At 42.1% G+C, this 16902-nt stretch overlaps 1 protein-coding gene across 1 annotated transcript in view; it reads right to left on the bottom strand.

Moving 5' to 3' along the window:
* LOC130476577 (uncharacterized) overlaps positions 1-16902 on the bottom strand; it is a 61036-nt gene that overhangs the window by 12973 nt on the left and 31161 nt on the right. Inside the window, exons 9-13 of the mRNA XM_056848528.1 lie at positions 11788-11888; positions 10219-10304; positions 4779-4860; positions 1539-1624; positions 221-308 (exon numbers count right to left, since the gene is read on the bottom strand). Coding sequence (XP_056704506.1) covers positions 221-308; positions 1539-1624; positions 4779-4860; positions 10219-10304; positions 11788-11888 — 443 coding nt within the window. The remainder of the gene's footprint in view (positions 1-220; positions 309-1538; positions 1625-4778; positions 4861-10218; positions 10305-11787; positions 11889-16902) is intronic.

Genomic DNA, 16902 nt, shown 5'->3' with positions numbered 1-16902 from the left:
ATAGGTATTACTTTTTTAATTAATAAATTATTCTGGAAACCCTAAGGCAAGTTTCTTCTAGCAGTGCCTTTCTGGTATCTATTGCAGATCTCTCTGTGTGGAGTGTGTGAAGGAGTATGAAGATATAACATAACTTGGCTTCACAATAATAGCATGCTTTAAAAAAAAAAAAAAACCAAAGCCCAACAACAACCTCTGAGTAAGTGCTGAATCAACTCACTAGGCTGTCTGTCTGAAGGATTTATCAGTTTCATTCCCATTAAATCATTGAATTCTTCTTCTTCATTTATTCCCCCAAAGATATAGAGCTGTAAACAAAATAAAATATTATCTTAATGGGCATTAGAGAGCAACATTAAATGAATCACATTTGGAAAACTTTTGGCTTGCAGTATATACAACTCATCTAAAGAAATGCAAGGCCAGAATCCTTTTGGACTAGAGAGGCACCTTGTATTTGTGGGGAACCAGAATCTGGGGAGGAAAAAATGAGAAAGTTGATGCTGGGGAAGGAGTGATTATTGAAGAGCAGAGGGCTGAAAGGAGCCTCATGGAAAATCTTGTTGCAGGATCATGCTTGAGATCGGCTTGGACAAAACAATTATAGAATCTATCATCTGACAGATCTTTCACTATCATTTCATCTATGGCCTACAATTGAACACCCTTGAGGTTGGACACGTCTCTGCTACAAAATACAGTGAAGGGCACCAACACAGGTAATAGGATGGACTGCTGCTTAGAACTGCTGTGGTATTGTTGCTATAACTGCTCAATCCTAAACAGGGTTATATGATTAAACAGAAGCCTGTTGAACTGTCAAATAACTGCCCCTTAAAATAAATTTGATTCCAGAGATTTTAAGTTCTAAACGCTGGTGTTGAAAGAATGCAGGAGGGCTATGCCAGTTTATTCCTTTAAGGCTTACTTTGAGCTACTTTCTGAAGAAAGAGGGCTGATGAAACTCTTGAGTTCACATGAATTTACTGAGTACCATAGTTCTTGTATTTGGTTATTTTAAGGGTATTTCTTGAGCCAACATCTAGACTTCGATCATGCCAAATGACGTGTTATGTGCATACATATAAAAATAGCCCACTGTCACTTTTAAAAGAGGAAAAGCCTCTTCCAGTTTGTAAACAGACAAATGACACCAAATAGAGGGAGGGGAAGCACTCACAGATGCCAATTTGAAGATGAAAACATATAGCAAGGAAAAGGCTAAGTGCCTCCTCCACTCTACAATCTCTACTCTCAGTTACACCTACTGAAAATGATTTTTCATCTTTTAAAAAGGCTATCAAGCTACTATTACTCATGTTTGCCCATAATGTATAAATTTAATCCTCAGAAACTACTACCTCTCAGTCATTCCAAGAGGTCAAAGTAACCATACATAGGTCTGCCAACCTCCAGGTGGCTCCTGTGCTCAGGATTCTTTTTGAAGAGCTATTAAATTCCCTTCAGCAACTAAACCCTGAAGCACACTAAAATCCAAAGAATGACAGATCTTTAGCTTCAGAATTATTTTCACTTACATGACTATGCAGAATAAACGCTACATGGTTATGTCTGCAAGCAGGAGGGATCCCTACATAAAGTGGCGTTTTCCATTTCATCCGTGCTGTACAACACAAAAGGGGGGGGGGGGAAGTCACTGACAATAATCTGAAAGATGAAGTCTTCATGGCAGATTATGTTGTAGGTGTTCACAGCGCTATAAATATCTCATGAGAAACCTTTGAAAGTCAGACGGTATAATTGCAGGACATGCTAGGGATAGAACAGTAATATTGAATGCTGCAAGGAAAGTGTAAAAAAAAAAAAAAACCTGGGAAAACCTCCATTTGCACTTCTACCAAAAAGAAAAAGTGCTTTCAGAGAGGACACTGTCTGTTTTGTAGCATTTAGTAATCAGATTCAAAATTACTAGAGATTCACAACTTCATATGAAATATATACTGACAACATTGTAATGGAAGAAATTATGCCATGCAAAGGAGGGAAGTTTCCAAGAACACAAGATGAAAGAAAATTCAATTTATCATGCCAAAGGGGGAGTTTGCCTTGTTCTCGCCAGGTGGACTCTCTGCACCTCTACCCTCTTCGGTCCACCCCAGGCGGCAACTAACCAGTCTTTAATGATGTTCCCAACATCTGGACCTGCCCCCGTGCCCCAGCCCGAGCTCCACCCTCGGTGGACCTCCAGGCTATTCTTAGTTCTAAGAGCATACCATCCCCACCAATTGTTGCTGCTGCTGCCAACCATCCCCACCTAAGGGAATGGGTCCCAGGCTAGACACTTCGTAATTGCTTGTTTGGTGATCCAGCACCCCTATCCAGGGGGCAATGTTTCAAGCTCTGGTCCCTGCTGCTGAAGCCCTCTGTCACACTGCTCTGTGAAAGCACCCAGCTGGCATCCCGATCCTTCCCTTCTACAAAAAACAATTGCAAACTATACCAAAAAAGCTAGATATTGGCTGGAGCATGCTTATGCCTCATTTAGTCTGTAAAAATGAAAGATAAACCTATTTCCCTAACTAGTACATTTTAGTAGTGACTTTTCTCAAAGTTCATTTTCATGCTTCTGTCTTGAAATTACCTTTTTATTGACCATAATTGCTAAAGTAGTGTAAAAGGTTAACTGTAAGATTTAAGAGTTAACAACATAAATATAAGCAAATAAGGGGTTTCAGATCTTCAGTTTAACTACATTTTAAACTTCTTTCAGATAACTCAAGGTGACATAAACATCCTCCCCCCATTTTGTCCTCACAGCAGCCTCTGTAAGGTAGATTAGACCAGGAGAACAAGGGTGGGGGCATAGGGGGCACCAGCATCATGTGTGTGGTGTGATGTCACTTCCAGGGGAAACCAGAAGTGGTGGCATGCCACTGTAGGAATTGCAAGAAACTCTGTGGTAAAACCATAGGGCTTCTGATGATTTCTAGAGCACCATGATGCCACTTACAGCTTTTCCCCAGAAGCGATATAACGCCATGTGCAATACCAGCATTAAAAAAAATTCTCCTGCTGCTACTCCAAGAAGTGAAGGTTGCAGGTGGAAGGTCTCCTGCCATGGCAGGACATCTGGCAACCGTAGAATAGGCTAAGAAATATTGATTAGCACCACGATAACCATGAGAGAGCTCTGTAGGTATTTCTATTTATTTATTTGTTTGTTTTAGACATTTTTATGTTGCCTTTTCTCCAGGTCAGGGTCCACAAGGTGGTGAACATAAAATAATTAAAACATTTGAGCAATTAAAATACATTAAAAATTCAAAATAATTCAATTCAAAACACCTAACACCAGAAGGAGAGCCAGTAACCATTATTGGCATTATGCTACATGAAACAAAAAAGTCGTCACCTCCTGGTGAAAGCACCGGCAGAAGGATTCAGACAAATCTTTCTTGGGAAAGAGTTCCAAAGTTTTGGTGCCACAACTGATAAGGAAGGCCCTTTCTCAGGTTGCCACCTGTCTAGCTTCAGATGGTGGGGGCTACTGAGGCAGGGCCTCCAAAGATGACCAGAGTGTACCGGTAGGCTCATATGGGAAGTGGTCCTTAAGGTATGTTGGTCCCCTGCAGGTCTTTAAAGGTCAATACCAGCACCTTGAATTGAGCCCAAAAACAAATTCAAAGCCAGTGTAGATGGAACAAGACTGGAGTGATATGGTCCCAAGCCCTAGTCTGACCATTCTAATTACTACACCACAGTAGCTCAAGAGTGGTGTAGTGGTTAAGAGATACTAGTATCTGGGAGACCTCAGGCCATGGAAGCTTGCTAGGTGACCTTGGGCCAGTCACATTCTTTCAGCCTAACCCAGTTCACAAGGTTATTGTGAGGATAAAATGGAGGAAAGGAGAATGATGGGTCCCCTTTGGGGAGAAAAGACAGGGCACAAATGAATTAAATAAATACATAAAATAAATAAATATAGATGCATTTTTCCTTCACGGAAAAAAGAAAGGTTATAAGAAGTTGGGGTTGATGAGCCCAGGAAAAAACCTATGATTATTGTTGCCAGCAGGACCTACTCTGAGAAAGGGAAAGCACTAGTCTATTTGCTATATAAAATTCTGACCCAGCTTGCTGGCAATAGGAGGAACATTTGTCTGGAAAAAAAACTACTTTCCCTTGCCAGCTGAGAACTGCCTCAAAGCAAAACCTTCTATGCAAATCCACCAAGTTAACCATCAAACCACTAAGTTCCCATGAGCAAAAAAGAATGGTATGACAATTGTTCATTCATTTGCAGCCATGTTTGTCTAAGGTCTCCATGGAGGGGGAAAAAAACACTCAAATTTTTGTCTGCATCATGAAAAATCAGGAATACTTGTACAGCAGTTGCAAAGGGCTTCCTGACATGATAAATAACAGCAAGAACAAAATTCCCCCCCAAAATAAAAACAGATTCTAACCATAATTGGAATACTGAATTTTCATTGCTTGCCATGTTTAGAAAAGGTGTAACTGAATTACTGAATATTGAGAGGAAAGGAATCAAGATAAGGGATAACAATGGAAGACAAATGAGGGAAAATAAAAGAATGGGGCATGTTTTTTAAGCTCCAGAGCACAGCAATTTCTAAAATATTACTCAAAAAATGTAATAATGTGCATAGATTATATCTCTGCAAATGATTACATTTTTCTGGTAATACTTTGGAAATGTATACACACACATATATTCTGCCTTTTTTCCACCATGAAACTCAAATATGTGCTAATGACAACATCCCTGCCATGCTGCACTTCAATTTCATACTCACCTAAACTTAACTTCATAATATCATTGTTTGGTATTTTATTGCCTTCTTTGGACTCAGAAATTCCTCCAAACAAATAAATGTCCTGAAAGAGAACAAAAATACCCATAGCAATAGTAATGAATTTGGCACTCAACATTTTGATCAGTTGTTTTACTTTTCCTCAGAGAAAATATTATTATTGTTTTTAAAACAATTGAAGGGATCCTTCTGCGAAGAAGAAGAGTTCGGTTTTATATGCCGACTTTCTCTACCTTTTAAGGAGTCTCAGATTGGCTTAAAATCACCTTCCCGTCCTCTCCCCACAACAGACACCTTGTGAGGTAGGTGGGGCTGAGAGAGTTCAGAGACAACTGCGACTAGCCCAAGGTCAGCCAGCAGGCTTCATGTGTAGGAGTGGGGAAACCAACCCATTTCTTCAGATTAGAGCCCACCGCTCCTACCACTACACCACACTGAGGAACAATTAACGTGTGTGTGTGTGTGTGTGTGTGTGTGTGTGTGTGTGTGTGTGTGTGTGTAAAGTGCAGTCAAGCCGCAGCCGATTTATGGCGACCCCTTTTTGGGGTTTTCATGGCAAGAGATTAACAAAGGTGGTTTGCCAGTGCCTTCCTCTGCACAGCAACCCTGGCCTTCCTTGGTGGTCTCCCATCCAAATACTAACCAGGGCCGACCCTGCTTAGCTTCTGAGATTTGACAAGATCAGGCTAGCCTGGGCCATCCAGGTCAGGGCAACAATTAACATACCAGACTTAAATAACATTAAACTGTTTCATTCTAGCTTGCTGTGGAGGTTTGCCATCAAAACCTGGACTGAGCAGGTACTATGACTGCTGGTCCATTTTGCTTCAGGAAAAGTAGTTATCTGCTAATCTGAGCTCCTTTACAAGTATAAAAGACAGGTTATTCTAAATGCCTTTCATCCTACAAATACATACACTCTGGGAATTTTTTTAATAGCTTCCAACTGTTGGTGTCTGGAAGTCTGCTACAGTCCTTTGTCTTGCCCTAGACTCCTCACCTAAAACACAGGGGACCTATGTGGACAATTACTGCTGGTTACCTTGGAAATGTCCAATGTCTGCTAATTAACACTCCGCTAAAACCCTCTGGATTGGAATGCAGCCAAGTTTGCTGCTTATCCAAATGACAGGCAAGGCAAGGCAAACCAGTAGGGAGAGTTCATCATACTTGGCCCCCCTGAACATGTCAAAATAACATCTGCATAACGCTACCAAGGAAATTCTTCCGAGCAACAAACATTAGGGAGAAATGATAGAAGAGGAGACTGCAGAAAAAGAAGCACACTTTAATATTTTACCATCCCCTGTATTTTGAGGCTTACTGGGGGAGGGTTAGTGAAGGAACTCATTGCTCATTGCAGTCTCCCCATCATTCCTGAACTTTCAAAGCTAAGCTAAGGGACTAAGCTAAGGGAGCAGCTTGGCTCCCTACTAGTTTCCTCTGTGCAATATCCAGAGGGAAATATTCAACTCCGAGTAGCCCTGCTGTCACCCTCCTTGCATCTCTTCGAATACGAAGGGTGTGCAGATACCATATCCACTCTCCTACAGCATCTCCTCCGCTATAAGCTCACTTTTGGAGAATGTCGCTGAAGCAATTATGTGGAAGATTTACAGAGTGGATTACTTTGCACCCCTCCTGTTTCCATGGTGAACATAATGCATCGCTCAGGGTTCCCCAACCTTTCTGAAGCTGCGGGCAGCTTTGGAATTCTGACACAGGGTGGTGGGCGCAGTCACAAAATGGCTACTGCAGACAGCGGAGACAAAATATCAAGGAGTAATGTTATGCATAATTGTAACTGTAACTGTGAAGAAATTGACTTCTTTTCCCTTGAGGATTAGAGGGAACCTTTTAACCATTTAAGAGTGGTTAAGAGCGGTGGACTCTAATCTGGAGAACCAGGTTTGATTCCTCACTCCTCCACATGCAGCCTGCTGGGTGATCTTGGGCTAGTCACAGTTCTCTGAACTCTCAGCCCCACCTACCTCACAAGGTGTCTGTTGTGGGGAAGGAGATTGTAAGCCAGTTTGATTCTCCCTTTTTTAAAAAAAGTAGAGAAAGTTGGCATATAAAAGCCAACTTTTCTTCTTTTTACCCCGCCCACCAGTCTCCTGTCCTGCCTATCCAAAGTGCACTGAGGACCCTCAATGGCCTCTCCCACTTGGGCCCAGCCCATGCTGGCTGCCTATTGGGCCCTTGGGCTGTCAGACAACTCTTGGGTGTGGCAAGCTCTCTGGAGATCGTCAGGGGAGCTCCTGCCGGTATGCCGCGTCACTGCCGTGTTGTCCTGCCTCCACTCTTCTGGTGAGTTGTCGGGCCTTGGGCGTGCAGGGTCCTCGGTCTGCTCCTGAGGCTGTGGGGGGTGGGGGGTTGCAGAGTGCTGCACTGGAGGCCTGAGATGGCGTGGGAGCGTCCAGACTCAGGAAATTTATATAAATCATCAGTGTACATGGCACTTTTCACAGTAATATGAGCAAAAAAGGTAATGTCACTGTGAAGCGGGTCGTGCTGTTCAGATGACAGGCTCTTAGAATGTTTCACTTACTGAGAAGTGGTCGTATCTTATTCAGCCAGTCATTGATTAAGCAGGACTCAACAACTTTACTTACTTTTAAAAAGCAAGTCTTTTTATTGAAATACTTCTAGTAAAATATGTATAAATGCAGATTAACAAGTCTTTAACACTTCTATAAAAACTCTTATAAAAATACAATGTATGTATGTATAATGTATGCAGTAAAAGCAAGCAAGTCTTACATACTATTCAGTTTCAAAATCCAACTTATAAAATATAACAGTCAAATTATTCTGATTCAGTTCAAAGTATCTAATTCACAAAGTCTAGAGTAAAGTATTTAAACCATACATACCATTCAGCCTTTTCTGAGAGCCTTTTGGAAGGTTCTAAATCTCTGGGCTAACTGTAGCTGTATTTATACTGTTTCTAGACTCATTAAGAGTGAAGAGAAATCTTTTATCCCCTCTTTCTTATCCATCAAGAGGGATACCTTTTATTCCCTCTGTCAGATATGATGAGCAGTGCAGTAATGTTTTAGTAGCAGCTGCTCAGTTCTCCACGACCATATATGGGCTTCCTTTCCTTTCAGTCTATTTTGCTTAAAGTATAAACACTCATTTCTGAGTTTCATGATCACATTATATACATAATTTTTATACCATCCTCTTCGTTAGGACAATACGCATTTAATGAGACTACTTAGAAATCTGTAGCACAATATTTAACTGTATAACTCATAAAACATAATTATTGTTTACATTTGTCACTTTATGACCATCTGTTCAGTTGCATAGCTTACAGAAAGCAAGAAAGCACATTATCTATATCGTTGATGGGACTTTAATGCCTTTTGAGCTATAAAAAGCAAAGTGTAAGCTATTAATTCACTCTTAGCACATTAAGATATCTTGAGACCTTGAGAAGGGCAAAAGTGTTCTGCTTTTGAGATTCTGACATCTGGCAGCTGAGTCAGAAAGGTGATTTTAGTTACATCTTATTGATAGATAAGGAAAGGTGCTCTGCTCTTCCCCTTCAAGGACAAGATCAGAGTGACATAGTTAGCTCTTGAAAGAGCTGACCTTGAGAGAATTATGTCAGCCTGTTCTAAGGACATTTGCATTACACAGGCTTTCATTATACATTACACAAACCTCTGCAGTGGCTCAGTTTGCATGATGAGTTTAAGCTCTATATGTAATTAATTCTGCACATGTTCACAGAATACCATAATTATGTCAGAGACCGTGACAACTGCCCCACGAAGCCTACTTACCTAAGCCATGACAAGTTGTCCAAGCTTTCTATGCGTTCTCCTTACCATGTGGAACAATGTACAGAAATCAGCCCTTTCCCCCAGGACTAGTTGTAATAGCCTCCTCATTTACAAAGTTGTATTATTTGCGGAGCTTGTACAGAGGAGGACTCAGGACTGTAATTTTATGTGCTGTCCTCAGTTCAAGCTATTCTCTGCCTGCTTGTTGTGGGTCAGCCTGCCGACACTTCCTCAGACGAAGAGGAACTAGAGGGAGATGGCAGGGTGAGAACAGAGGAGCAGCCCCAGCAGACAGAAGACAGTGAAAGGAGTGAAGACCAGGAGGTCTCACTGGGTCTGCAGCCTGGCAGTTTGGGAGAACTGGCTGTGTCTGAGGTTCAGCCACAGGTGGCCTCTCCTGGAGGGTCTCCAAGACCACTCGAGCAGAGACGCTGGAAGATCTGGGCCACGATAGAAAGGCATCGGAAAAGTGCAAGATTACAGGCTTTGCACAGAGCACTAAGCGATGATGAAACTGGGAATGCCTGAATGCCTAATGGGCGACAGCTAGTCTGCTTTAAGATAAGGTCTATTCAGGCAGGCAACAAGCTCATCATTTTGTGGAAGCAACGCGTTCGCTTACAGTCACCTTGGGTCTCTGTTATTCTCTGGATGCCTGGACCTCTGCTATTCTCACCCTGGGAACTGAAGCTGATCTTGAATTTGGATTACCCCTCTGCTTAGACATTGGACTTGAACAGCACAGTACCAGACCTCGGACTGTTTTCCTGATTACGCTACCTTCCTATGGCCCTTGTCTCTGCCAGCATTCTGGACATTACAGTAGACCCTCCCGCACACACACACCCCATGAAGGATACCTACAGTACTATACATTTCAGCCCTCAAGGAAGACTTCCCATTCATCTTTCAAACTTTCTAAAACAGAAGACAGCATTCTTATGTTTAACAGCCAAGGATGGTATCCCATGTGGATTAAAAATTCTGGGGCCATCATGGACTATGATATAGGTTTCTGCAGGGGAATTTTTTTTTTTTAAGAACAAAAATTGGAGAGGGGGGTGTAGGGATTGGTAGATTGGCAAATAAGGCTACTGGGGAGGGTCCCAGTGGGCTGATGGATATGAGGTGGAAGGAAGTTGCCGCTGCTACAAGTTGGCAGCCCTGCTTTTTACATGAGGCAGATGTGACCCACCGCTGCAAGCCAGCACCCCTGCCTCATGGGAGCCAGCAGCCCTCACTGCTTGCAAGGTGGGTGGATGCCATTGTAGCTAGAGGGTGCAAGTTGGGCAAAGGCAAGGCAAGCCTGCTCCTTCCCTCACCCCTTGATGGGGGTGGGCCCTCTTCCTCATTCCCTCCATTGGGGCATGTGGACCAGGGGGGTGGGCCAGGGTCCTTTCCAGGGTAATTTTTGCCTTACAGTCTGCCCTGTCTTCAGGAAGGAAGAGAACAAGTGAGTGGGAAGAAGGGAGGAAAGCAGATGCTGGTGAGAGGAGAGGGAAGGAAGTGGAGTCAGAGCAAGAGGACTGGAGCAGGGGGGGTGGAGACAGAGACTCCTCCAGGATTCCTCACAAGTTCTCCAACCTCTCATTCAAAATAGAGAAGAAAAAAATTAAAACTTTTACCTTATCATGGTGGGCTGTGAATGTATGATGCGACCTTCCAACAGGCTTTTCACCCTTGACATCACATTTTTTCCATGCTAATGTTACTAGGTAGGAGAAAGAGAGGGGATGAAAAAATAGGCATATACCTTATATTGTTTGTTATTTTTCATTCATTTTCAATTACACCTTTGACATTTTTTTAAAAAAATAAGTGCTTTGTGAGCAGTACAAAGATGCAGCTGTTTCGTTGAAATTCTGAATTTTTCTGAGAGCACCCTATGCCTCATTTCTCACCCATAGCTTTTGAACAGAGCAGAGATTCATGGAAGAGAATATAAGACAAGCAGCAGCATTTTTTGTTCTGACATTATTCAGAAAACACATTTGCATAAGGATACTTAGAAATATTGAGATGTGCATGATAGAGAAATGACTCTCTCTTAGAAACATGGTACCGTTTGTTTATAAGTAAACCATCAGAGAAGCCAGCGTCCCAGTGCTGAAGACCGTAATGAAGAATTTCACACCGTTTCACACTATGCAGAGTTAAGCTGTTTGGAAGTCTCACACATCCACATTTCATGCCTCTTTCCAGAGACTGCCAATGAACCAATGCAAAACAGCCAACAAGTCTTTCGGCATGTTTAGAGGAACTTTAGGCAATAACACTTCTGAGTCTTTTTTTTTTATTATGAACACTAAGCATTCAAGGATGGCCCTTGAGGGGCAAGGACCAGCAGCGATGGCTCTGAAATGGCTTCCGGAAACTCAAAGAAGTAAATCAAGTAAAATACAAGTGTGGAACGCAGCACTCCTTCCCAACCCCTAGTCTCTAGCTAAACTGATCAGACAGAAAAGCTCTGCCAGCCCATTCGCTGGGATGCTCACTCAAACACTAAGCAAGTTGTGAGGTATAAGACACCTGTTAGTGTATCCTTACAGTTCAGTGCCCCCACTTGAGGTTTTGCTCACTGTCCTGCTCAAGTATACAACCTGTAAGCAAACTAAGCAGGGTAACAAATTAATGTTGAAAAACAGATTTCCAAAGCTGTCTCTTCGCTAACCTCTACTTGAGCTTTTTAATTCGGAGGTTACTATAATCTGAAATGTATGATTTAGTACCAAGCTATTACTTGATCCATTAGAACAGAAACCACTAGACATCTTCCATATATTCATTTAAGGTTATCTTAAACCTACTGATGCTCTTTGCTCCCACAACTGTTGCATCAAGATATCTTCTCTCTGGCTTGAATTCTTCCTTTTGTCCCCTTATTCCTAGTTGGGATTGATTGATACTACTGAAGACTTGTCGGTCAGAGGAGTAGAGAAAGAAATCTTCTGAGCTTTATATTTCAAAAAGTTAACTTTTCCCCAGTTTACATTGTAGAATTCAAAGCTAAGTTCTGTCAGTGTAGGGATTTTCATAGTTCTGATAGTTTTCTGGGGGGTGGGTGCTTGAATCTTGGTTCTGAGAACATACAGCAATGGTCTGTGGTTTTCGTACTCTCTGTCATCTATTTGTAAAAATACATTGCTAACAAATTACTTATACAATGAAAAATAAGCCGTAATAATGAAAGACACCTGTGTCCAGTGTAAATACATCCGTACAATATTCCCCTTCATCAGAACAACCTCCAAACATATAGATTATTTCTCCAACTGGAAAAAATGCATGGCCTGACCTGAAAAATAAAACATTATTCCACTAAAACAGTTTGTTTTACAGTGCACTAAAATGGAAACTTGCTGGAACTTGACAAAATAAAGAGCTATATGATAAAGACTGGGAAAGACCAGGGTCACTGTGAAGGCTGGCTCTTCTCTGGTGGGTGGAGCACTTACCTCAGTCTGACATCCTTACAACAGTCTGCTATTGGAAGTAGCAGAGGTGTCTAGTAGCTTGTGGGCATCAGGCACAATGAAGAATTGCCAGACCCTTTAACAACCCCTGTTAGGAAATTCTCTTTGAAAACATGTTCTGGTAATAATCTTTCCCACTGTATGAAGCAAGGAGAGTTAGACTTCTACAACAATGTAAACTGTGATTATTTTATGAAACAAAGAACTTGCTATTCTTATTATCCTGGCAGCTGTTCTAGAGGAGATGTACTTTGTCTCATGCCATTTGCTGCTGTTGCCTGCTACTCTCAGGTATGTTATCAAGATACTTTGAATGAAATCTCAAGGGTTGCTGTAGCATCAAGTGCCCCCTAAAGTGCTGAGAAATTGGCAAGTGAAGCTTTTTCTCAAAAAGACCCATTTTGTGGGTCCTTCTGACCAATGGGCTGTCAGGTCCTTGACAGATATCCTGTTTACCTGCTCTATGCTCAATCCCATCCCCTTGAATGCATATTTGCCACATTCCCATCTCCCAATCCCGCCTCCTAGCCATATTGTCTGTGTGTAGCAGCCCAGCTACCCTCTGTCTCTATCTCGCTGCCTTTCCCATCCAACCAGCAAACCATCTCCCATGCTATAACTGATCTTTCAGGTCCATTCTTTTACAGTTAGCAAATTACTTTGCTGTGTCTGCTTGGCCTAACCCCTGGCACTAAACAATACTACTATGCATTATAAGGGGAGCAAAAAACCATGATCATATTGAAGTACCAGTCCAAACCCTTATTACAGGCTTCAGTAGCATTCAGTTTCCTGGTTCCATTCTCATACATCATACTGTCCTCTGGAGAAGCTCCTTTTCTACAGAAAATCTATTTAACCCTTTGTGTTCCATTATTAAATTTTGAACAAGTTTAGTACATCCCATATACTAGGAGATTAACTTTAGAAAGATTTTTTATGGGCTGATGTATAAGCAAAAGACAGTACTTTCTCTACAAACAGATGGTTTCCCTTGTATTAAATACAAATATATTGAACAATGATTGTATTCCATCACAATAATGGGTTCATCTATTCCCCAGCAAATGAGGGATATGATTATATACCTAGAAGAGTAACCATTTTTCCTTAGAGAGCGTAATTTGTTAATCCTATCTTATATTCTAATAGTGAAGATAATTCACAGTGGGTAGCCGTGTTAGTCTGTTTGCAGTAGTCAAAAAGGGCAAGAGTCCAGTAGCACCTTAAAGACTAATTAAAATATTTTCTGGTAGGGTATGAGCTTTCTGAAGAAGTGAAGTGAAGAAGGTATCTGAAGAAGTGAGCTGTGGCTCACGAAAGCTCATACCCTACCAGAAAATATTTTTGTTAGTCTTTAAGGTGCTACTGGACTCTTGCTCTTTTTGTCTAATAGTGAAGTTGGCCAAATGTGAGGATACTTAAATCCGGTGATTGGAACTGTGCACAGGAAGACAGATCTTTCTACAAACCTGAAAAGCACCCTAGGTTTGCAGGAAAATGTGAAACAAAAAATTACATTTGGGAGTTTAAAACACCCAAAATGATAAATTGAGCACCTGTAGCTTTAAGCAACAGACTTCCTGAGTGGCTGTTGCTAGGCAGCCAGAGATTCCAGGCTTGGTTATGCCAGTAAAAGGCAGGGGAAGGGGGCAGGGCCCTTTCCAGGCCTATTTTAACCTCTGAGGGCTCATTGGGGTCAGGCCTAGCTAGGGTTGCCAGCTTCAGGCTGGAAAATTCACGGGGATTTTGTGGTGGAGTCTGAATAGCACAGGGGTTGGAGAGAGGAGAGGCCTCAGCCAGATATAATGCCATAGAGTCCATCCTCCAAAAAAGCCATTTTCTCCAGGACAGATGCCTGTCATCTGGAGTTGTAATTCTGGGAGATCTCCAGGTGCAATCTGGAGGTACCAAACCTAGGCCTGGCAGCAACCTCTGGGTGACCTGATACTACGTGACTTGCATAACTCAACTAGGCCTGGCTGCTTGCTACTGTTCAAAAGCAGCCACCCTATGAAAGCCACTTTATGGTGTAGCAGTTAGAACTTCAGAGTATGGTCTGGGAGACTCAGGTTTGAATTCCCATCTTGCTATGGAAGCTCACTGGGTGATTTTGGATTAGTCACATACTTTCAGCCTAATCTACTTCACAAGGTTGTTGTGTGGGTAAAAGGGAGGACAAAAAAATAATGTAAGCTGGTTTGGTCCCCACTGTGGAGAAAGATGGGGTAAAAATTAAGTACATAAAAATAAATATAGATGGGAGGTAAATAAAAGGTGGGTTGGTGAATAACTGAGGAGAAAATGAGGCAGGGGAAGAGAAAGAGAAAATAGTGTGGGGAAGGGGATAGAGGGGGAAATGCCACCCCACAAGTCCTTGAGGTTTTCCTACCATGCAAGGAATCCTGGAAGAGTCTCTGCTTGCAATACTAAGGACAGTTACTCTAGTCTAAACCCATTGAAATGAATGGGCTTAGACTGAAGTAACTCTCTTTAGGATTGCTCTGATAGACTCCACCCTCCAAAGCAGCTATGTCCTTGAGGGGAACGATGTGACCATTGGTAGGGTTTTCAAGGCAAGTGATTAAGCAGAGGTAGTTTGCCATTGCCTTCCTCTGCAGAGCCTTCTGTGGTGGTCTCCCTTCCAAGTACTGACCCTACTTAGCTTCTGAGATCTAACGGGATCGGACTATACTATGGCACCTTCCCTCCCATTATATATTATATATGTATTCTATTTATCATAGAAATTTAGTTATAGAAGACAGACACAATCAATCTTAGAAAAACCAAGTTGCAACAATGAACGTTCATGCTAACGCCATATTTTGTCCAAATTACCTCTGTTAATTTATTTTGTTACTTATTTGTTGTATTTTTATTTACACTTTTTTTGTTTATATCCTGTTTTTTTCCATGATCAAGGACCTAAAGCAGCTTTTCACAAGGTTCCTACCTCCTCCACTTAATCCTCACAGCAACAACCTAGTGAGGGTAGGTTAGGCTGAGAGAATGTCACGTGGTGGGCTTCTATGGCAGACTGGGGTTTTTGAACCCAGTTGTCCCACATCCTAGTCCGGCACTCTAACCACTATGCAACACCAGCCCTACTTTCAGCAGAAGGTTTTTTTGTTTTTTTTTACTTCTTCTTTGGTTAGCAGCTAGTGTAGCCATACTGAAGTCTTCTCATGCCTAATTTATACCGATACTTTCAAATACTTGTTTATAAAATAACATGCCCAAAGATTGTTTGGAAAAATTAGAATGAACACACTTCTAGTACTTTACAGGGATCCCAAACTCTTCAAAATGCTGCACTGTTGCAAGCCCCTTTGGCTGCCTGGCTTCTGTATCACAAATTCTTTGAGGATGTGGGAAAACAGCTACTAATTTGTCATGTTTGCATTTTGCGCTTGTGCATTGCGCTTTCTAATGATTTTATGTTGGCTGCAATTTGTCATGTTCAGGTTTCCATGCATACTCCAGAGTATTAATAAGGAAAGCGCTGCTCTCCATGCTCTGAAAGAGCAAAAAACAACTTCAGGGTTTTCATAAACTGGTATGAGCACTCCGTTATGGTGACATTGCAGGAGGTAATTAATCAAGTGAAAAATCATGAAATTTGCACTTCAATTAGCAGTAAGAACCACTTTATGTAACTCAGCACTCACCTGAGGCAAGGAGCAGTTGTTCCTGGGTAAGTCCCCCAGTGGGAGTGCTATGGCAGCACCACACACATAGTCCACTCTCTTTCTCTCTTTTCTAACCTTCAAGGACTACCACTTACAGTCGTAGGAGAAAAAGGCATGCCTGGCTAAAACATTGTTCTTTGGGTAATGTCAGACATAACTGATCCAGGCTGAGAAGGAGAGAGATGGGACTAGGAGCTACTGCTGCTGCTATGTCAGGCTGGTTGTGCAGCCCTTTTCTTTCTCTTTGCACATTTGGGAGAACACAGGTTGGGTGTGGAGTCCCCAAGCTGTAACCTGTGTAACTGTTCAATGTGAGTTGGGGGTTCTCCATTCCTACTCATGTGGGACCTGATTCAGATCAGAACGTGTGTGTACCACAGCCTTCCCTCCCACGCCAGTTTCCCAACATGAAATGATCCAGGGGTGGGGGAGGTTGCTATCTAGTCCAGTAGGGAAACTCATGAGGGTATGTGCACACAGTTTAGTCCTTCATTGTGGCCCAAACCAGATGAGATGCTGGGAGTTATTTTTTTAGTGCCTTTCTCTTCTTCTAGCATGCAGGGCAGCATACATGTTTTTCCTCACAACCACCCTGTGAACTGAGAGAGACAATGGCTGATCTAAGGTCATCCATTGAGTCCCATGGTGAACACACTTTCAGTGCCCTTTAGCCATCACTTGCAACCAGATTTTCATGTTTCACACAGGAAAATCCAGTTGCGAATGATTGCTATAATGCAGTGAAAGTGCATTATCCCATGTGTGTGAAAGCAGCCCGACTCTAATCAACTTTAACCAACCTATTACACTCTGATCACAGCCATAAGAGATTTTTTTTAAAAACCTGGGGGCCCAATCTTTCCCTACTTCAGTGCCATTTTTCCAACCTGAAATGTTCGGGGGGGGGGGATTATTTGTCACATCTCGGTAAATATACAGGTACTAATATGTGTCCCTTATGATTCTCCATTAGGGAAAGCAGTGGTTCCATGGCATTATTCAAGCTGGGAAAATAGTGGGGGAGGCTTAAACTCCCTCTCACCCCTAGTGTCATAGTCCTAATAATGTCATAGTCCTAAATAATAATGCTGGGAGCTCCAATTGCAGAACTCCCAGAGTCGTGTATGGTTTGGCCCTGAGAACT

This window comes from Euleptes europaea, chromosome 4 (assembly GCF_029931775.1).
Source record: "Euleptes europaea isolate rEulEur1 chromosome 4, rEulEur1.hap1, whole genome shotgun sequence".
Lineage (NCBI taxonomy): Eukaryota > Metazoa > Chordata > Lepidosauria > Squamata > Sphaerodactylidae > Euleptes > Euleptes europaea.
This window is presented reverse-complemented; position numbering and strand designations above follow the sequence as displayed.